Genomic DNA, 21,329 nt, shown 5'->3' with positions numbered 1-21,329 from the left:
TTTTTTGTTGGTCTTATATTGACTTTGGTGACACATAGGATTTGTGGGCATAATCAGTAGTTCACATGCTGTGTTGAGTAACTTTCCATTATTATGTTGATCAGTGTTGAACTTTTATTAGACCTCATATGTTGATCAGTGTTGAGCTTTTATTAGACCTCATATGTTGATCAGTGTTGAACTTTCATTAGACCTCATATGTTGATCAGTGTTGAGCTTTTATTAGACCTCATATGTTGATCAGTGTTGAACTTTTATTAGACCTCATATGTTGATCAGTGTTGAACTTTTATTAGACCTCATATGTTGATCAGTGTTGAGCTTTTATTAGACGTCATCATCTACTATGCTAACAGTGGAGTATACTAATGTTGTGTGTAGCAGGCAGGTTTGTTATTGTTCTTTGTGGAGCAATGGTGTGTTTTAAGGCTTCTGGTCAAAGACTTCAATAGTTCAACTTTGTGCAGAGCTTGCAGGCACATGAGCTGCTCTACTTAAATATGTATACGCCACAGGTAGGGAAATCTTTCGAGCCATTGTTGTGTGCTTTAGAAAACAGCACATCCTTTGTTTTTCCTGCATTAAATACTAATTTAAGACAATGAAAGGAGTCTGTAGGTCACATAGAGCCTGGTTCACAATGGAGGCAACAGTAACATTATGATGCAATTTACAATTATTCGCAGACAAACCAATATTGTTACTGTAGAATGATGGTAGAAAGTACTGGACCCAGAACCTTGCGGGACACCTTTTGTTATATGAAGGAATTTGACTGCACACCATCAGCAGATGGACATTGCGATCTATCAGTTAAATTGTTTTGAAACCAATTACAAACGTCCTGATCTAAACCAATTGAAGATAGCCTCTGTATCAACAGTAAATTATCAACAGGCCTTTGACGTTTATATAAAGCGCGCAGCACAATGTTTTTTCAGCTTGATCATTAAGAAATACAAGCCGCCATGACTGAGCCATCTTGGATGTAAATACATTTACCAACATTTTCTGCTGTAAATATCATATTAATGTGCTTATAAAGACAGTACGACAAAATCATTTTTGTCTATAGTACAACTTCAGCTGTCTAACCAGAAGTGGAATGGCATTCTAGTTCTATGGTCTATTTGGCCAAATCTAAGGATTTTGTTTCTTTACAGCAGAGGCCCACCCATAAGGGCATTAGAGGCGTTACCCTACTTGTGATTGGTAAGAAAATATATATAATTGTGATTGGTCAAATAATATAAATATTTTAATTTATTTGTAAACAACTCTACATTATGTAATTAATGGATTATGTCATAAATGCTAAAAAAGTGTGGTAAATGTGTAAATCTTCCTGTAAAAGAAATGTGTTCAAAACAAGTGTCTCTGAAGAAGAGTGGACCAAAGCGCAGCATGGTAAGTGTTCATGCTTTCTTTATTAAAACTGAACACTGAGACAAAATAACCAAAAATTAGAACAACACGAAACAGTTATGTCTGGTGCAGACACAAAACAGAAAACAACTACCCACAAACCCCATGTGGGGAAAAAGCTACCTAAGTATGGTTCTCAATCAGAGACAACGATAGACAGCTGCCTCTGATTGAGAACCACACCTGGCCAAACAACAAAGAAATACAAAACATAGAAAATGAACATAGAATGCCCACCCAAATCACACCCTGACCAAACCAAAATAGAGACATAAAAAGCTCTCTACGGTCAGGGCGTGACAACAAGCTCTTCAATTACTTGCTAATCTGCGCCTCAGTGACTGCCAGCAGCAGCAGCTCCGTATCCGTGGCCGCGTAGGCCTAGCGAACATTGCTTGGATCATTTTGACGGCTATTTGCTATAAGGGGGAACTGCAGCATAAATTATAACAGCACAAAGTAAATTGACTGTTCTGGGGCGCTCAAATGTGTGTCAGTCAGAACTTCTGGGTCTGCTCTAGTCTCCCTCCCCCAATGAATCACTCGCGCCAGATGGCTTACTTCCACACATGAGACTAGATCTGCTCTATCAGGTACAGATTGTGCTAAAGCAAAAAGCTCATTTTAATTAACTTGTAAATAAATAATCATAACTGTCATGGGAGCCTGGGACCTGATAACCGGACAACTACATCCAACAAGAGTCCAAGGACAGAGGGATACACTAGCTAAAACATTCTCATTGAGGATCTGGTCTAAAAAAATGGGGCTACATGCACTGCATACGCCTTCCCCTAGATGTCAGTAAGCGGTGAGACTTTGAATGGAGTGGATAGCACCATCTGGGGCAATATAAAACCTCTTGGAACGGAAGGACCGACCTTTTCAACGGGGGGCCTGACGCAGGAGGGACATCAGCATGGCGTCCTGAAAAGCTTTCGTTTTAGAAGTTCTATATCTCCGGCTCTGATTTAATTTGATTTTTGTCTTAAAAACTTCATAAGGTAGTTAATTTAAACCGACTTATAGCAGTTTATATCAGTTTATTGCGATTTTCTGGACTGTCTTTGTCACGCGTTATCGCGAGTTGGACACCTCTCCGGTACATGGCTAGTGTTAGCTGCTAATTCTACAGGAGAAGAGGACATCTTTCAACCAAAAGACGATTGTTCTGGACAAAGGACACCTTGCCCAAGATTCTGATGGAAGCTCAACAAATAGTAAGAAGTCTTTATGCTGTGAATTCGTATTTATGTTGAAAAAAGTTAAACAATAATTCCGCCATTCATTTCGGCACGGTCTCGCTGTAACGCGAGTCGTAGTAACGTTAATTTTAAAAATCTAACACAGCGGTTGCATTAAGAACTAATGTATCTTTCATTTGCTGTCCAACCTGTATTTTTTAGTAAAGTATACGATTAGTTGATTAGATGAGGTGCCTCTCCAAGATGGCGCCGGACAGATTGCTTGAAGTTTGGCTACTAATCACATTGTATAACCACGATTTGTGCCGCTACATATGCACATTTTCGAACAAACCCTATATGCATTGTGTAATATGATGTTACAGGACTGTCATCTGATGAAGTATATGAAGGTTAGTCAAAAATTATATATCTTTTGGTGGTTTGTTACGATCGCTAACCTTTGCTGCTGGTAAATGGCTTGTGTTTCTGGCTATTGAGGTAAGCTAATATAATGCTATATTGTGTTTTCGCTGTAAAACTCTGAAATATTGGCTGGATTCACAAGATGTTGGTCTTTCATTTGCTGTACGCTGTGTATTTTTCAGAAATGTTTTATGATGAGTATTTAGGTATTTGACGTTGGTCTCTGTAATTATTCTGGCTGCTTCGGCGCTATTTCAGATTGCAGCTGCAATGTAGAACTGTGATTTATACCTGAAATATGCACATTTTTCGAACAAAACATATGCTATACAATAAATATGTTATCAGACTGTCATCTGATGAAGTTGTTTCTTGGTTAGTGACTATTTATATCTTTATTTGGTCGAAATTGTGATAGCTACCTATGCAGGAAAAAAATGGTGGGGAAAAAAAGTTGTGTCTTTTGCTATGGTGGTTAGCTAATAGAAATACATATTGTGTCTTCCCTGTAAAACATTTTAAAAATCTGAAATGATGTCTGGATTCACAAGATCTGTGTCTTGGTGTCTTGGACTTTTATTATATGATATCCCTGTGGCTTTAGGCTAGGCTATGCTAGTCAGCTTTTTTGATGGGGGGGATCCCGGATCCGGGTTTGTGACTCGTTAGAGGTTAAAAAATTTGAAGGCAATGCTACCAAATACAAATTGAGTGTATGTAAACTTCTGACCCACTGGGAATGTGATGAAAGAAATAAAAGCTGAAATAAAACATTCTATACTATTATTATTCTGACATTTCACATTCTTAAAATAAAGTGGTGATCCTAACTGACCTAAGACAGGGAATTCTTACTGGGATTAAATGTCAGGAATTGTGAAAAACTGAGTTTAAATGTATTTGGCTAAGGTGTATGTAAACTTCCGACTTCAACTGTATGTGGCCATCCATCCCTGTATGCCTCTGGTCGTACCACAGGTGAGGCTGTGATCAGGGAGGAAACTCCTCTAGGACTGCTTATGTCTACTACACAATTTTTACCTTGAAAGACGTTCTTAAAAAACATGTGTGTGTGCTGGATGCTGGTGATGGTTTGACCCACATCATGCCGGTATATGAGGGCTATGCTCTACCCCACGCCATCTTGAGACTGCACATAGCCAGCAGAGACCTGACTGACTGGTGACAGAAGAAAGAAAGAGTGGGGGGAGTGAGACAGAGAAATGGTCAGAGTGAAAGATGGAATGCTACAAGGTGTGTGCGATCACAGGGTAAGTGGTTGAAAGATCAGCTTGTTAGATCAGTTGTTGCATTGTTGAAAATTCAAGATTATAGGCCTATACTACTTGATTTCATGTGTTTCATGATCTCACCAGCAATCTATAGTTTGACAAAAGTATACTGCTGATGAATAAAGATACATGTTTTCAGAAGTTAGGGCTTTAAACATTAATGTAGTCCTACTTTCAAAGACACCCAGAGTAGGTTACCTTCCGACACACATTTACCTTTAATAATAAAACTAAATCTGACTGAGCCAGCACGTGTCCTATTTGACATCTCTTTGCAGTAACATATCCAGGCCTATGCAATGGTTGAAATTAAATAAAAATATCCTACATATCATTGTACAATGTGCTTGCAATCAGATTTTTTTCAATTAAATGTTGACTTTTTCCATTTGGCCTATCCCACAATTGTATTATTATTTTTAAGTTTATAACTTGATAAACTTGAGGCAAAGGTTCCAGAATCACCAGATGTATTCAACTTTTGAATCCAAACAAATCTGAATTCACGACCTACTGAAAACAAGATGAGTTCCAACAAATCCAGATTCTTCCCCTCTATGACCAGTCCAACGATGCGGGGTTATTTGGAACTCAATTTTGCATAACCATAATCATTGCAATGCGCAGCAGAAGCAGCAGCAGCGACAGCATCAGCCTGTTAGAGACACGGAGCGGTGGCCAGACACTGTTATCCTAGTGGTGAACAACTACCAACCTCTGGAGGTGTTTAGTCCTCCGACCGGTATCCATGAGGACAGGAGGAGCGAAATGGACGAAGTCAACGAGCTGGCTCTCCTGATGATGGAGTTGGAGTTAGGAGTGCAGATGAGAGAGCCATTAGATTGCGGGATGTGTAAAATACTTCCAACGCGCTGTTTCAGATTGTAGGCATAGCAGGCTATAGGCTTCTGCCACATAAATATGAAATATTGTCATGATCGTTTGTAGAAACGGACAAAAGGCTCAGCGTGATTACAGTTCCACATCATTTATTAATAGTGAAACTTAACAAAAACAATAACAATACATGAACAAAGAACTGTGACTACAGAGGTGCAAGATACACTTACTCAAAATACAAAATTCAATATCCCACAAAACACAGGTGGAAAAAAGGCGACCTAAATATGATCCCCAATTAGAGACAACGATTACCAGCTGCCTCTAATTTGGAACCATATCAAGCACACCAACATAGAAATAATAAACTAGAACACCACATAGAAATAATAGACTAGAACACCCCAGTCACACCCTGACCTACTATGCCATAGAGAAACAATGGCTCTCTATGGTCAGGGCGTGACAATAGCCCCCCCAAAGGTGCGGACTCCGGCCGCAAAACCTGAAACAAAATGGGGAGGGTAGGGGGGTGATTAGTGTCGAATTGGACCATAGTATCTAACTAGACCCTAGTATCTAACTGGACCCTAGTAATATGATCTAACTGGCCCCTAGCAATAGGATCTAACTAGTCCCTAGTCATAGGATATAACTGAAAACTAGTAATAGGATCTAACTGGAACCTAGACTTTATCCTGGCCAGGTCACATGGTCAGAAAAACCTCCTCCCATACCATACACCCCTTACGGTTAGAGTTTGTGAGTATTTACCCTTGAAAGAGTGAAAGTAAAATGTTGTTGATGTTGTGCTGTTCACTGTTCATTTCCACTTCATCTATTGAGTGTTTACATGGCTACAAGTCCGGACTGTGCTCCTCAAGTGGATTTACCGGAGGAGTACCAGGATCTGCACCAGGTTTTTTCTAAGACCCAGGCTACACGCCTGCTCCTCACCGCCCCTGGGACTGTGCCATTTACCTGTTGTCTGACGCAGCCCTCCCGAGAGGACATGTCTATCCCCTCTCCTATGCGGAGATCGAGGCCATGGAGACCTAAGTACAGGAGAGTCTCCAGCAGAGTTTTATCCGCCCCTCTAAGTCACCAGCCTCCTCAAGTTTATTTTTTGTTGAGAAGAAAGATGGGGGACTGCACCCCTGCATTGATTATCAAACACTGAACAAGGCCACCGCCAAATTCAGCTATCCTTTGCCACTCATCCCAACCATCATTGAACAAATGCACGGGGCGCAGTACTTCGCGAAGCTGGACTTGAGCAGGCGAATGTGCACCAGACTGCTTTTTCCATAACCACGGGTCATTACGAGTATCTCGTAATGCCCTTTGGCCTGTCTAATGCTCTTTCAGTTTTCCAGGCCTTCATCAACAAAGTGTTTCGGGACAAGCTGGGACAGGGCGTAATGGTCTATATAGACAACATTTTGGTCTATAAATAGCCCCATAACATCAATGATCCACCACAATTTTTTACAGTAAGTATGGGGTTGTTTTCTGCTTATGCATTCTTCTTTCAACACCAAACTCACCACTGGTGTACGTGGCCAAATAGCTCTATTTCATCCAAGAAATGTAAACACCTGGAGTTTGCTAAACGGCAATGTTACTTGGATTGGAACCGGTGCTATGGTCAGATGACATGAACATTTAGCTCTTTGGCCACACACACAGGTGATGGGTTTGGTGTTAAAATAAGGAGCTCATCTAAGCCTACATATCTATAACCTTTTACAGTCATCTCTTACACTACACTGTTTTGAGAGCATTTTATTAAGCAAGCCATTCAATTACAACCTACATAATTCGCCATGAAAATGGTTGGTGGTTCATTAGCAACACACATGTCAGCAAGAACCACTGAAAACAAATAAAACAGAACAGATGAATGGTCTGCTATATCATAAACCCAATGCAATGTGGTATTTCTACACAGCAGCTAACATTTCGATGGCAAAAATAAATAGATATGCAGATAGTGGACAACCTTGTTTATTCCTCTTGACAGTTTAAAACTTTCTGAGATGTAGCCATTATTTACTATTTTACACATAAGGTTACTATACATAACTTTAACCCATTTTGTAAGATTCTCCAAAATTAAAATATTCCAGGCATTTATCTATAAACTCCAGTCGTACTTTATCAAGAGCCTTTTCAAACTCAGCTATGAAAACCAGGCCTGATTTCCCAGATATTTCATAGTGTTCTATTGTTTCCAGTACTTGTCTCATATTGTTGTAACGGCAGCCTTCCTCCTCTTCGTCCGAAGAGGAGGTGTAGCAGGGATCGGACCAAGACGCAGCGTAGCTCGTGTTCAACATGTTTTAATAAACAAGACGAAAACGTGAACACTTACAAAATACAAAAATAACAAACGTGGCAAACCGAAACAGTCCTCTCTGGTGAAACGAACACAAAGACAGCAAACAACCACCCACAAACCCCAACACAAAACAAGCCACCTAAATATGATTCCCATTCAGAGACAACACAAAACACCTGCCTCTGATTGAGAACCATATTAGGCCAAACATAGAAACAGACAAACTAGACACACAACATAGAATGGCCACCCAGCTCTTGTCCTGACCAACACTAAAACAAATAAAACACACAAGAACTATGGTCAGAACGTGACAATTGTCTCCAATGTATTGTCCATGTAAAAAAAACCTGTCTGATTAGGATGAATAATATCTGACAAAACCTTTTTAATTCTATGCGCTAAGCATTTAGCTAGAATTTTTGCATCACAACACTGAAGTGTAAGAAGCCTCCATTTTTTTAAATGGACTGGATCTTTATATATACCACTTGGATCCTGTTTTGGGAACAATGGAATCGGACCTTGTTGAGTGTCCGATAATCTACCATTTATATAGGAGTGGTTAAAACATGCTAATGATGGTCCTCTGAGTATATCAACAAAAAGTTTGGTATACATGCAAAGGTATGCCATCCAGCCCTGGAGTTTTCCCGGACATAAAGGCTTTAATAGTATCAAGAAGTTCCTCCTCTGTGATTTGGCTTTCACATGAGTCTTTCTGTACAGATGTTAATTTTGCATTATCAATAGGGAAAAAATCCATACGATTAGCTTCGGTTAGTCGAGATGGAGGAGACTAAAACGAAAACATATGCTTAACTTCTTTGGTATAGGGGGCAGCATTTTCACTTTCATTGCCCATAGTGAACTGCCTCCTACTCTGTCCCACATGCTAATATATGCATAGTATTATTACTATTGGATAGAAAACACTCTGAAGTTTCTAAAACTGTTTGAATGATGTCTGTGAGTATAACAGAACTCATATGGCAGGCAAAAACCTGAGAACAAATCCAAACAGGAAGTGAAAATTCTGAGAGTGGTCGTTGTTAAAGTCATCGCCTATTCAATTCCCTGTAATATATGGATCTGTTTGCACTTCATACGCCTTCCACTAGATGCCAACAGTCAGTAGAACGTGGAATGAAGCTTATGCTGTGTTGTGGAACCGGATGGGAGGGGAATGAGTCCGTGGTCTGGCAGATTGCCAGTTCTTTGTCACGCGCTTTCCTCATTATATCGTCTTGCGTTCCATTACTTATAGAGACTGAAAATAATTATCCGGTTGGAACCTTATTGGATATAAATGATAACAACATCCTGAAGATTGATTCTCTACTAAGTTTGACCAGTTTATTCGACCTGGAATATAACTTTTTGAAGTTTTCGTCCGACGTTTGCCTGCATCTGCGCGAGCGTTTAGACACGTGTACTACACATGCTATCAAAATTTGCTAATTGGACATAAGTAATGGACATTATCGAACAAAACAACGATTTATTGTGGAACTAGGATTCCTGGGACTGCATTCTGATGAAGATAATCAAAGGTAAGGGAATATTTATGATGTAATTTCGTATTTCTGTTGACTCCAACATGGCGGAGAAATGTTGTTACATCTGAGCGCCGTCTCAGATTATTGCATGGTGTGCTTTTTACGTAAAGTTTTTTTTTAAATCTGACACAGCGGTTATATTAGGAACAAGTGTATCTTTAATTATATGTAAAACATGTATCTTTCATCAAAGTTTATGATGAGTATTTCTGTTATTTGACTCTCTGTAATTACTCCGGATATTTTGGAGGCATTTCTGAACATGGCGCCAATGTAAACCGAGATTTGTGGATATAAATATGCACATTATCGAACAAAACATAAATGTATTGTGTAACATGATGTCATATGAGTGTCATCTGATGAAGATGTTCAAAGGTTAGTGATTAATTTATCTCTATTTCTGGTTTTTGTTACTACTATCTTTTGGTGGGAAAATGGCTGTGTTTTTCTGTGGCTATGTACTGAGCTAACATAATTGTTTGGTGTGCTTTCCCCATAAATCCTTTTTGAAATCAGACATGTTGGCTGGATTCACAACATGTGTAGCTTTAATTTGGTGTCTTTCATGTGTGATTTCATGAAAGATTGATTTTTGTAGTAATATATATTTTTTATTTTTTATTCCTTTGCCTCCAACCCCCTTCGATGTGTAGAACGGATGTGGGTGGAGCCAGGTCTACATAAGGGTGCAACTTTCAAAAAATCCCAAAAGCTCTGACGAAGGCCGTGTGGCCGATACGTAAGCTTATTAAATATCGGTGATACTATCAAGAGCAGTGTGCGGTTTCCTTTTCCTTCATGTAGTAATATATTTGAATTTGGCGCGCTACATTTTTTCTGGATTTTGGCCAAGTGGGACGCTACCGTCCCACCTATCCTAGAGAAGTTACAGTACTTTTCTTCCTCTTTCAAAATCTCCTTTGGTGAGTCATGAGTGACTCCATAATTTCTATAAACTTTCAGTAAATAAAAAAATTGGTCGCATTTCTATGTTGAAGATTGAATAATAATTTGGTGCATTTTTCCCCATATTCCATCCAGTTCTCTTTATTTTTTATAATATACTACACTGGATCTTTCTTGAATTAAGTTCCTCCATTTCTTTTTGTTTTTAACAAAAGAGAAAAAAGACAAACAAAGAAAAAACAGAAAACAATGCAAAAACAAAAGACATCAAGGACAACAAAAATCAGAACAGCAAGGAAAATGGAATATGTTTGAGTGCATATACAGCACATGTGCATATGTGTGAGTTTGAATGCAAGTGCGTGTGTATATGCATGTGTACACGCGTACAAACACCTCCACGGCATCAGCCTCAGGCAAACAGGCATTAGATGAAACAACGTTGCCCCTATTTCATTCAAACTTCACTTTTGTTTTAATTTTTTACTTTATCTTTGACCGTCATTCTATCCCCCGCCCAGCAACTCCACCCCCACTTGTCTTCAATTCACATCCCAACCCTCAACTTCCCTCAGCCCATCCCTAAAAGGGCACAGGGTGAGACCCAGATGCAGACACGGGAGGCAGATGGTTCGAGTCTCTGATATTTATTATAATCCAAGGGGCAGGCAAGAGAATGGTCAAGGACAGAAAAAAGATCATAACAAGGTCAGAGTCCAGGGGCCTGTTGCACAAAAGTAGAATTAAGACATCCGGGATAAATGACTCAGCTGAGCTCAATGAAGCCAAAACATGTGCGTCCAGGCTTAATTGGTTGCACAAAGACCAAGCCAGGATGAGCAGACACGGATTCATTAAGCCAGGTGAAACCAATCCTGGATAGGCGCGCGCTCACGGCTCACTCAAATAGACCCCGCCACAGATCACAGATTAACTGATTTACCATGGCAACTAGAGCCGCGTACTTTTCCCCGTCGGAAGCACAAATCCTCATGGAGGCATACGAGGAGGTAAAATATATAATTAAGAAGAAAGGCAACACCGCCACAGTGATAAAGCAAAGAGAAAAAGCGTGGCAAAGTATTGCAGACCGCCTGAATGCGTAAGTAGTGCACAATTACACACTCACCGCTCCGCTGAAACATCACAATTACAATTCAAATATTTAATTCACATCTCCAAAAATGCAGTTGTACTGTAATTATGAAACGGTTAAATTTTTAATTGAAATGCACTGCAGATATGAGTGAAATTGTGTAAAGTAACTCCATCACACTGTATAAAGCTATGATACATTTTTTGATATTTTTACTGAAAACAAGACAAAAATACCAAGTAATTTTTTGCAGTGTGACTCCATTAAATGTGTGTGTGTGTGTGTGTGTGTGTGTGTGTAGATTAAACATGAACGGGCCAAAACGGACATGGCAGCAGGTCAAAATCAAATACAAGAACATTCTGCAGAATGGTATGGTCCCTGACTAATATTTAACAAAGCACAAGCATATATTGTACCCAGAAGGTGCCTGCTCACACATTGTCTGTACTGTTTTAGCAGTGAAAAAGAATACCCACAGACAAGGCACGGGTGGTGGGTCACCAAAGGCTGACCTTACCCCAGCAGAGGACATGGCCTTGGAGCTAAATAAAGGCAGGCCCGTCTTAGAGGGGATCCCTGGGGGGAAAGAGACGAGCATAGGTTCCTCCCAAGATGCCACCCGCTTCATTCAAGGTATGTCCTTCCATCTCTACATGGGATACAACCACATTCATATTGAATCAATTTGGACTGTCTGACTTTGGTTTACCTATTGCCTTGCAGTGTCTGGCAGCACTGTGTTCCTGTTAGAGCCACCAGCACAAGCACCAGACGATGCTGATCCAGTGAGTACTCCATCAAAGGCATACTGTAGGCCTGGCATGTCTTGTCTACTAGCTTCAATATGAATCCGATTAAATGTGATAGGGTGAAGGCCCCAGTGCAGCAGCAACAGCACATGATGGAGACGATGATGAGGAGGAGACCATCTCTCTGGATTCCAGAAGGCATGAGGTATCATGTTAAGACTGTGAAAGTACTATTTACTCTACAATGGTGAGGAGTCCTCATCAAAATCAAAAAATCTAATTTCTTTTACAGGACCCAGATGCTATACAGTGGGAAAACCAGCCTGGCAACATAGTGCGTATTAATAAAAGGACACCACATCCTGCCAAATTCCAGCTGCGCTAATTGTATTGTGTTCACAGAGCTCACAAGCTATCAGAAAGTTGTATGGCAACCACCTCCGGCGCCAAATAGAACTGGCAGACATAGACATTCAGTACAAGAAGAAAAAGATGGAAAATCTTGCACTGGAGTCCGAAATAAAAAAGAGGACAATTAGGAAACTGGACCTTGAAATAAAAAAACTTGAGAGGGAGGTGAGATATGCCTTCAATGTACACTGTATGCTAACTGTAACACAAATGTATTAATCATTATTTTTCTTTCCTCCCCCAGCTCCAAGAAGATGACACAGCTCAAAATAAAAATTAGGTATATTCTCGTAAAGTCAAGTGAGCCATGACATATGAGCTCTTATTGTGAGCACACAGGACGGTGGCATCTTTCTAAGGTTTTTTTTATTTTCCCAGCAATCAGTACAACCAAGTCATCGTTATAAGGCATCGCCCTCTTTTGCCCACCCCCCCAGCACCAGGTGTGGCCACTAGCCTATATGAAGGCCCAAAATTGTGTGTTCCTTTCTGCTCTGACAATGGCATGCCCATTCGTGCGAGATGTGGTGGATGAAGAAGCACTTGTGCTGAGGAGAGCCTTCAGGCGAGAAAGGGTCTTCAGGGACCGGTTGGACCCACTGGCCTTCCCTGATGACCATCTATATGAAAGATACAGGTTTTCTGCAGATGGCATCAGGTATCTATGCAGACTACTGGGTCCCAGGATTAAGCACCGCACTGCACGGAGCCATGCACTGAGTGTGGAGCAAATGGTTTGTGTGGCCTTGCGTTTTTTGCTAGTGGAGCCTTCCTGTACTCAGTGGGGGATGCAGAACAGCTGAACAAGGCCACAATTTGCCGCACAATAAGGAGTGTGTGTCTGGCTATCAAAGCATTAGCAGATGTCTTCATCTCCTTCCCTGGCCACAGAAGACTCTGTGACATCAAAGAGGAGTTCTATAGGATTGCAGGTAAGAGGATCTACAAATTACAGGACAACTGTTAACACATAGTAGGATACTCATTACTTTGTGTGACAGGTTTCCCCAATGTCATTGGTGCAGTGGACTGCACACACATAAGGATAAAAGCCCCCTCAGGTGCCCATGAGGCCGATTTTTGTGAATAGGAAATCCTTTCACAGCATTAATGTTCAGGTGAACATAACTTTTTGATATTGTCCATTGACGAACACTCTGCATTGCCAGTGATGTGCATTGATTGGTGTAATATTCCTCATCTTATTATTTCAGATGGTCTGCAATGCTGACTGTGTGATCAGCAATGTTGTGGCAAAATGGCCTGGCTCAGTCCATGACTCCAGAATCTTTCGGGCCTCTGAAATCTATCAGTGCCTATCACAAGGTAAGCCACACAACCCCTATTTATAACCATCATGGCTGTGTCAAGAATATCACTGTGTTTATGAGGTAGTAATGATGAGATTTTGTGTTGACAGGTGAATTCTCTGGTGTGTTGCTGGGAGACAGGGGGTATGGCTGCCAGCCTTTTCTCCTGACACCTTTCACAGACCCCCAGGAAGCACAGCAGGCCTACAACCATGCCCATGCCAGGACCAGGGCATGTGATATTACTGTGGCTTGTGCTGTCCTCCACAATGTGGCCTGCCTGAGGAAGGAGAGGGCCCCCAGAGTGCCACCAGCCATGGACTGGGACAATCCGGCAATCTTCCCTGATGACGACAGTGGTCGGCTGCTGAGGGACCAATATGTGTTGAATTATTTTAGTTAGTATGTGTGCTTTCAATTTTGGTTAAATATGTCCTGCGGTGGCAGAGGAATTTGGTTTTTTTTGGGTTCGTTTTTTGACGAATTTGGCCTCTTATGATGTTTGTGCGGTATACTGTGTGTAATACAAGGCTGCAGGGAGGCTACTGCATCCATTCATTTGTCTGTTCAGTTGATGTGTATGGATTTGTCCTGCATTTATTTTAGTGTGCAGACATGCAGGGTGTGTTATATACAGACCTTTGAATGTGTATGTATCATTTTGTATAATATGCTTGGATTCTGTGCTTTCCATCTTGTAGAGTCACTGTGACTTCAGTTTCGAAAGGAGCTGATGGTTTACCTGCTTTGTTTTGTCCTTATTCAATAAAGGAACATAATGTTACACATTGTGTTTTTATATTCATATGGAATGTGTATTTGTTTATATGACAGAGTACTAGGGCCACACTGAAGAAAAAGGATAAAGTCATAAATTTATGAGGCTGGTTCTTTCTGCAGAAAAGCTACATATTGTTTTGATACTTATGACAATGTGATACTTAATATTCTGGCACATCAGCATGTCTTTGTTTATGAAACCATACTGAAGTACAATTTCACGAAATGCCCCACATCTGTCATTTTAACAACTGTCCTCCTTTAAAACAACTGGTTACAATATTATGACTTGTGTTTTTTTCCCCTCTGTGGCCCTAATATTCTATCATTTTATATATAGCCTTATAGTCTATGGGAAACTGTAAATTATCTAATGATAGCAACATTATCTAAAAATCATTTTTTATCCAAAATCATTGAAATTAATGATTACAAACGTTTAAATAATAACAGTGGGTCTAGTTATATGTGATAACAATGTATAGTGAGCAGTGAAATAACTATTGGTTTCCATTTGTGGTGACTGCTGACTGACATTAGGGATGAGATTAAATAGATCTTGGAATTTAGCCTGGTCTGGAGCAGGCTAGCTCCACAGAATAAATCTCCATGGTAATTTATACCATAACATATCCTCCTGCCCCCTATCCATCTTTAGTGCAACCGGATTACGGATCAATTGAGCCAGGATCACCAAGATATCCTGGCTTAATCCCTTATCCTAGTTTTGTGCAACAGGCCCCAGGAGGTAGAGATTGGCAGACAGGCTCGAGGTCAGGACAGGCAGTAAGGTCAGGCAGGCGGGTTCAGAGTAGATGCAGGCAGGGGTCAAAACCGGGAGGACGAGCAAAAAACTGAGAAAAGGGGAAAAACAGGAGCACGGAAAAACACCCTGGTTGACTTGACAAGACAAGACGAACTGGCAACAGACAAACAAGGTACCCAGGAATAAATACCCAGGGACTAATGAGGAAAACAGGTGACACCTGGAGGTGGGTGGAGACAAAAACAAAAACAGGTGAAACAGATCAGGGTGTGACAAATCCACCTATCTCTGCTGGCCACCCTGTTCAGATTTCTACGCACCATAGATCTTTCAACTATGCTGTGATGTATTACATACAATTTGAATCTATCTAATCAAATAGTATCCATAGATTGCGAATTGAAGATTAATACTTTTGCTAAGAGTATTAGTATATGGGTAATTGACCGACCAGGTTTCTCCAGATCTTACAACAATGCTATTTCTAAAGTTAATATTAGATGGCGGTTATGCTTTTTCAGCCATTCCTGAACCTGGCTACCTGTGGGCAATACCAAAACAAATGGTCTATTGATTCTGTATCCTCACAACAAAATCTGCAGAGTTGAGGTGATTGTATGTCTCAAATTTTCAACATTATGATGGTGGCAAGAATTCTGTACAATCATTTTAGCTGAAAGGCACAAAGTCTTGATGTAATGATTCTCGTCCTGGGAAGATGAGGAGGAAGGATCGGACCAATACGCAGCGTGGTAAGTGTCCATAATATGTATTTTAATAAATCAGCTGAACACTGAACAAAATAACAAAGAGCACGAACGAACAAACAAAACAGTTCTGTATGGTGAAAACACACAACACAGAAAACAACTATCCACAAACACAGGTGGGAACAGGCTACCAAAGTATGGTTCTCAATCAGAGACAACGATAGACAGCTGCCTCTGATTGAGAACCACACACGGCCAAACACAAAGAAATAGACAACATAGAACACCAGACATAGAATGCCCACCCCAACTCACGCCCTGACCAAACCAAAATAGAGACATAAAAAAGGAACTAAGGTCAACTCATACACCCTGTACCATGGAATCGGTACATCAACAATCTCTTCCCAACTTTTTTGCTTTCTGTATGGCACAGCTGTCAACATCCTGGTCCACAAATGAAACAGGTAAACTTTCCTATTCATGCTATTTTTACTCCTCCGCCAGTTTTGATCCTTTATATTGGGCAGACAGACCAGTTCCCTACCTTCTCTCGCTGCCACCTGCCTCTTCAATTTTGGGGGTAATGCTGCAATCAGTTGATTGTAATCTTGGATTGAGCAGACCTTCCCATACATTTCTGATGAAAGACATAACTCTACCATTCCAATTGACAATATAATTGTCACGTTCCTGACCTTATTTTCCTTTGTTTAGCTTTGTTTAGTTGGTCAGGACGTGAGCTGGGTGGGCAGTCTATGTTATGTGTTTCTATGTTTAGGATCATTGGTAATTAGCCTTATATGGTTCTCAATCAGGGACAGGTGTTTGACGTTTCCTCTGATTGAGAACCATATAAAGGTAGGCTGTTCACACTGTTTGTTTGTGGGTGATTGTCTTCCGTGTCTGTGTATGTACCACACGGGACTGTTTCGTTTGTTTAGTCTGTTCCTGTTCGTGCGTTCTTTGTGTTCTATAAGTTTTCATGTTCAGGGGCCTGTTGCACAAAAGTAGAATTAAGACATCCGGGATAAATGACTCAGCTGAGCTCAATGAAGCCAAAACATGTGCGTCCAGGCTTAATTGGTTGCACAAAGACCAAGCCAGGATGAGCAGACACGGATTCATTAAGCCAGGTGAAACCAATCCTGGATAGGTGCGCGCTCACGGCTCACTCAAATAGACCCCGCCACAGATCACAGATTAACTGATTTACCATGGCAACTAGAGCCGCGTACTTTTCCCCGTCGGAAGCACAAATCCTCATGGAGGCATACGAGGAGGTAAAAGATATAATTAAGAAGAAAGGCAACACCGCCACAGTGATAAAGCAAAGAGAAAAAGCGTGGCAAAGTATTGCAGACCGCCTGAATGCGTAAGTAGTGCACAATTACACACTCACCGCTCCGCTGAAACATCACAATTACAATTCAAATATTTAATTCACATCTCCAAAAATGCAGTTGTACTGTAATTATGAAACGGTTAAATTTTTAATTGAAATGCACTGCAGATATGAGTGAAATTGTGTAAAGTAACTCCATCACACTGTATAAAGCTATGATAAATTTTTTGATATTTTTACTGAAGACAAGACAACAATACCAAGTAATTTTTTGCAGTGTGACTCCATTAAATGTGTGTGTGTGTGTGTGTGTGTGTGTGTGTGTGTGTGTGTGTGTGTGTGTGTGTGTGTGTGTGTGTGTGTGTGTGTGTGTGTGTGTGTGTGTGTGTGTGTGTGTGTGTGTGTGTGTGTGTGTGTGTAGATTAAACATGAACGGGCCAAAACGGACATGGCAGCAGGTCAAAATCAAATACAAGAACATTCTGCAGAATGGTATGGTCCCTGACTAATATTTAACAAAGCACAAGCATATATTGTACCCAGAAGGTGCCTGCTCACACATTGTCTGTACTGTTTTAGCAGTGAAAAAGAATACCCACAGACAAGGCACGGGTGGTGGGTCACCAAAGGCTGACCTTACCCCAGCAGAGGACATGGCCTTGGAGCTAAATAAAGGCAGGCCCGTCTTAGAGGGGATCCCTGGGGGGAAAGAGACGAGCATAGGTTCCTCCCAAGATGCCACCCGCTTCATTCAAGGTATGTCCTTCCATCTCTACATGGGATACAACCACATTCATATTGAATCAATTTGGACTGTCTGACTTTGGTTTACCTATTGCCTTGCAGTGTCTGGCAGCACTGTGTTCCTGTTAGAGCCACCAGCACAAGCACCAGACGATGCTGATCCAGTGAATACTCCATCAAAGGCATACTGTAGGCCTGGCATGTCTTGTCTACTAGCTTCAATATGAATCCGATTAAATGTGATAGGGTGAAGGCCCCAGTGCAGCAGCAACAGCACATGATGGAGACGATGATGAGGAGGAGACCATCTCTCTGGATTCCAGAAGGCATGAGGTATCATGTTAAGACTGTGAAAGTACTATTTACTCTACAATGGTGAGGAGTCCTCATCAAAATCAAAAAATCTAATTTCTTTTACAGGACCCAGATGCTATACAGTGGGAAAACCAGCCTGGCAACATAGTGCGTATTAATAAAAGGACACCACATCCTGCCAAATTCCAGCTGCGCTAATTGTATTGTGTTCACAGAGCTCACAAGCTATCAGAAAGTTGTATGGCAACCACCTCCGGCGCCAAATAGAACTGGCAGACATAGACATTCAGTACAAGAAGAAAAAGATGGAAAATCTTGCACTGGAGTCCGAAATAAAAAAGAGGACAATTAGGAAACTGGACCTTGAAATAAAAAAACTTGAGAGGGAGGTGAGATATGCCTTCAATGTACACTGTATGCTAACTGTAACACAAATGTATTAATCATTATTTTTCTTTCCTCCCCCAGCTCCAAGAAGATGACACAGCTCAAAATAAAAATTAGGTATATTCTCGTAAAGTCAAGTGAGCCATGACATATGAGCTCTTATTGTGAGCACACAGGACGGTGGCATCTTTCTAAGGTTTTTTTTATTTTCCCAGCAATCAGTACAACCAAGTCATCGTTATAAGGCATCGCCCTCTTTTGCCCACCCCCCCAGCACCAGGTGTGGCCACTAGCCTATATGAAGGCCCAAAATTGTGTGTTCCTTTCTGCTCTGACAATGGCATGCCCATTCGTGCGAGATGTGGTGGATGAAGAAGCACTTGTGCTGAGGAGAGCCTTCAGGCGAGAAAGGGTCTTCAGGGACCGGTTGGACCCACTGGCCTTCCCTGATGACCATCTATATGAAAGATACAGGTTTTCTGCAGATGGCATCAGGTATCTATGCAGACTACTGGGTCCCAGGATTAAGCACCGCACTGCACGGAGCCATGCACTGAGTGTGGAGCAAATGGTTTGTGTGGCCTTGCGTTTTTTGCTAGTGGAGCCTTCCTGTACTCAGTGGGGGATGCAGAACAGCTGAACAAGGCCACAATTTGCCGCACAATAAGGAGTGTGTGTCTGGCTATCAAAGCATTAGCAGATGTCTTCATCTCCTTCCCTGGCCACAGAAGACTCTGTGACATCAAAGAGGAGTTCTATAGGATTGCAGGTAAGAGGATCTACAAATTACAGGACAACTGTTAACACATAGTAGGATACTCATTACTTTGTGTGACAGGTTTCCCCAATGTCATTGGTGCAGTGGACTGCACACACATAAGGATAAAAGCCCCCTCAGGTGCCCATGAGGCCGATTTTTGTGAATAGGAAATCCTTTCACAGCATTAATGTTCAGGTGAACATAACTTTTTGATATTGTCCATTGACGAACACTCTGCATTGCCAGTGATGTGCATTGATTGGTGTAATATTCCTCATCTTATTATTTCAGATGGTCTGCAATGCTGACTGTGTGATCAGCAATGTTGTGGCAAAATGGCCTGGCTCAGTCCATGACTCCAGAATCTTTCGGGCCTCTGAAATCTATCAGTGCCTATCACAAGGTAAGCCACACAACCCCTATTTATAACCATCATGGCTGTGTCAAGAATATCACTGTGTTTATGAGGTAGTAATGATGAGATTTTGTGTTGACAGGTGAATTCTCTGGTGTGTTGCTGGGAGACAGGGGGTATGGCTGCCAGCCTTTTCTCCTGACACCTTTCACAGACCCCCAGGAAGCACAGCAGGCCTACAACCATGCCCATGCCAGGACCAGGGCCAGAGTTGAAATGACCTTTGGCCTCCTGAAGGCACGCTTTCACTGCCTTCACAAATTAAGGGTCAGCCCTGTTAGGGCATGTGATATTACTGTGGCTTGTGCTGTCCTCCACAATGTGGCCTGCCTGAGGAAGGAGAGGGCCCCCAGAGTGCCACCAGCCATGGACTGGGACAATCCGGCAATCTTCCCTGATGACGACAGTGGTCGGCTGCTGAGGGACCAATATGTGTTGAATTATTTTAGTTAGTATGTGTGCTTTCAATTTTGGTTAAATATGTCCTGCGGTGGCAGAGGAATTTGGTTTTTTTTTGGGTTCGTTTTTTGACGAATTTGGCCTCTTATGATGTTTGTGCGGTATACTGTGTGTAATACAAGGCTGCAGGGAGGCTACTGCATCCATTCATTTGTCTGTTCAGTTGATGTGTATGGATTTGTCCTGCATTTATTTTAGTGTGCAGACATGCAGGGTGTGTTATATACAGACCTTTGAATGTGTATGTATCATTTTGTATAATATGCTTGGATTCTGTGCTTTCCATCTTGTAGAGTCACTGTGACTTCAGTTTCGAAAGGAGCTGATGGTTTACCTGCTTTGTTTTGTCCTTATTCAATAAAGGAACATAATATTACACATTGTGTTTTTATATTCATATGGAATGTGTATTTGTTTATATGACAGAGTACTAGGGCCACACTGAAGAAAAAGGATAAAGTCATACATTTATGAGGCTGGTTCTTTCTGCAGAAAAGCTACATATTGTTTTTACAGTTTTGATACTTATGACAATGTGATACTTAATATTCTGGCACATCAGCATGTCTTTGTTTATGAAACCATACTGAAGTACAATTTCACGAAATGCCCCACATCTGTCATTTTTACAACTGTCCTCCTTTAAAACAACTGGTTACAATATTATGACTTGTGTTTTTTTCCCCTCTGTGGCCCTAATATTCTATCATTTTATATATAGCCTTATAGTCTATGGGAAACTGTAAATTATCTAATGATAGCAACATTATCTAAAAATCATTTTTTATCCAAAATCATTGAAATTAATGATTACAAACGTTTAAATAATAACAGTGGGTCTAGTTATATGTGATAACAATGTATAGTGAGCAGTGAAATAACTATTGGTTTCCATTTGTGGTGACTGCTGACTGACATTAGGGATGAGATTAAATAGATCCTGGAATTTAGCCTGGTCTGGAGCAGGCTAGCTCCACAGAATAAATCTCCATGGTAATTTATACCATAACATATCCTCCTGCCCCCTATCCATCTTTAGTGCAACCGGATTACGGATCAATTGAGCCAGGATCACCAAGATATCCTGGCTTAATCCCTTATCC

General features: G+C 41.1%; 2 protein-coding genes across 3 annotated transcripts; both read left to right on the top strand.

The window, feature by feature from the left end:
- Positions 1 to 10,700: 10,700 nt before the first annotated feature.
- LOC139575633 (uncharacterized) lies at positions 10,701 to 14,329 on the top strand. The gene is made up of 10 exons (XM_071400807.1): positions 10,701 to 11,444; positions 11,532 to 11,708; positions 11,799 to 11,860; positions 11,943 to 12,029; positions 12,117 to 12,158; positions 12,227 to 12,400; positions 12,480 to 12,515; positions 12,614 to 13,167; positions 13,450 to 13,561; positions 13,656 to 14,329. The coding sequence occupies exons 1-7, from the start codon at positions 11,264 to 11,266 to the stop codon at positions 12,513 to 12,515; spliced, it is 759 nt and encodes a 252-aa protein (XP_071256908.1). The 5' UTR covers positions 10,701 to 11,263; the 3' UTR covers positions 12,614 to 13,167; positions 13,450 to 13,561; positions 13,656 to 14,329.
- Positions 14,330 to 16,795: 2,466 nt separating this feature from the next.
- Positions 16,796 to 20,623, top strand: LOC139575632 (myb/SANT-like DNA-binding domain-containing protein 4). 2 transcript variants are annotated; one of them, XM_071400806.1, is made up of 9 exons: positions 16,796 to 17,176; positions 17,568 to 17,638; positions 17,726 to 17,902; positions 17,993 to 18,054; positions 18,137 to 18,223; positions 18,311 to 18,352; positions 18,421 to 19,361; positions 19,644 to 19,755; positions 19,850 to 20,623. In XM_071400806.1, exons 1-7 carry the CDS (start codon positions 17,019 to 17,021, stop codon positions 18,646 to 18,648), a joined length of 825 nt encoding a protein of 274 aa, XP_071256907.1. In that variant the 5' UTR covers positions 16,796 to 17,018; the 3' UTR covers positions 18,649 to 19,361; positions 19,644 to 19,755; positions 19,850 to 20,623. The 2 variants fall into 2 exon arrangements, 1 of the variants encoding a protein (XP_071256907.1); XR_011674983.1 differs by lacking the exons at positions 16,796 to 17,176; positions 17,568 to 17,638; positions 17,726 to 17,902; positions 17,993 to 18,054 and having other exon boundaries at positions 18,153 to 18,223; positions 18,311 to 18,709; positions 18,808 to 19,361.
- Positions 20,624 to 21,329: the final 706 nt, after the last annotated feature.

Source organism: Salvelinus alpinus, chromosome 5 (genome assembly GCF_045679555.1).
Source record: "Salvelinus alpinus chromosome 5, SLU_Salpinus.1, whole genome shotgun sequence".
Taxonomy (NCBI): domain Eukaryota; kingdom Metazoa; phylum Chordata; class Actinopteri; order Salmoniformes; family Salmonidae; genus Salvelinus; species Salvelinus alpinus.
The sequence above is the reverse complement of the archived record's forward strand: the minus strand, read 5'-3'. Positions and strand labels throughout refer to the sequence as shown.

What these genes read in the sequence shown, in the direction of transcription:
- LOC139575633 (XM_071400807.1), top strand. Translation starts at nt 11,264, where the DNA reads ATGATACATTTTTTGATATTTTTACTGAAAACAAGACAAAAATACCAA. An exon ending in CAAGAACATTCTGCAGAATG is followed by an intron (nt 11,445 to 11,531) that starts GTATGGTCCCTG and finishes GTACTGTTTTAG; the next exon opens with CAGTGAAAAAGAATACCCAC. An exon ending in AAAACCAGCCTGGCAACATA is followed by an intron (nt 12,159 to 12,226) that starts GTGCGTATTAAT and finishes TTGTGTTCACAG; the next exon opens with AGCTCACAAGCTATCAGAAA.
- LOC139575632 (XM_071400806.1), top strand. Translation starts at nt 17,019, where the DNA reads ATGGCAACTAGAGCCGCGTACTTTTCCCCGTCGGAAGCACAAATCCTC. An exon ending in CAAGAACATTCTGCAGAATG is followed by an intron (nt 17,639 to 17,725) that starts GTATGGTCCCTG and finishes GTACTGTTTTAG; the next exon opens with CAGTGAAAAAGAATACCCAC. An exon ending in TGCCACCCGCTTCATTCAAG is followed by an intron (nt 17,903 to 17,992) that starts GTATGTCCTTCC and finishes ATTGCCTTGCAG; the next exon opens with TGTCTGGCAGCACTGTGTTC.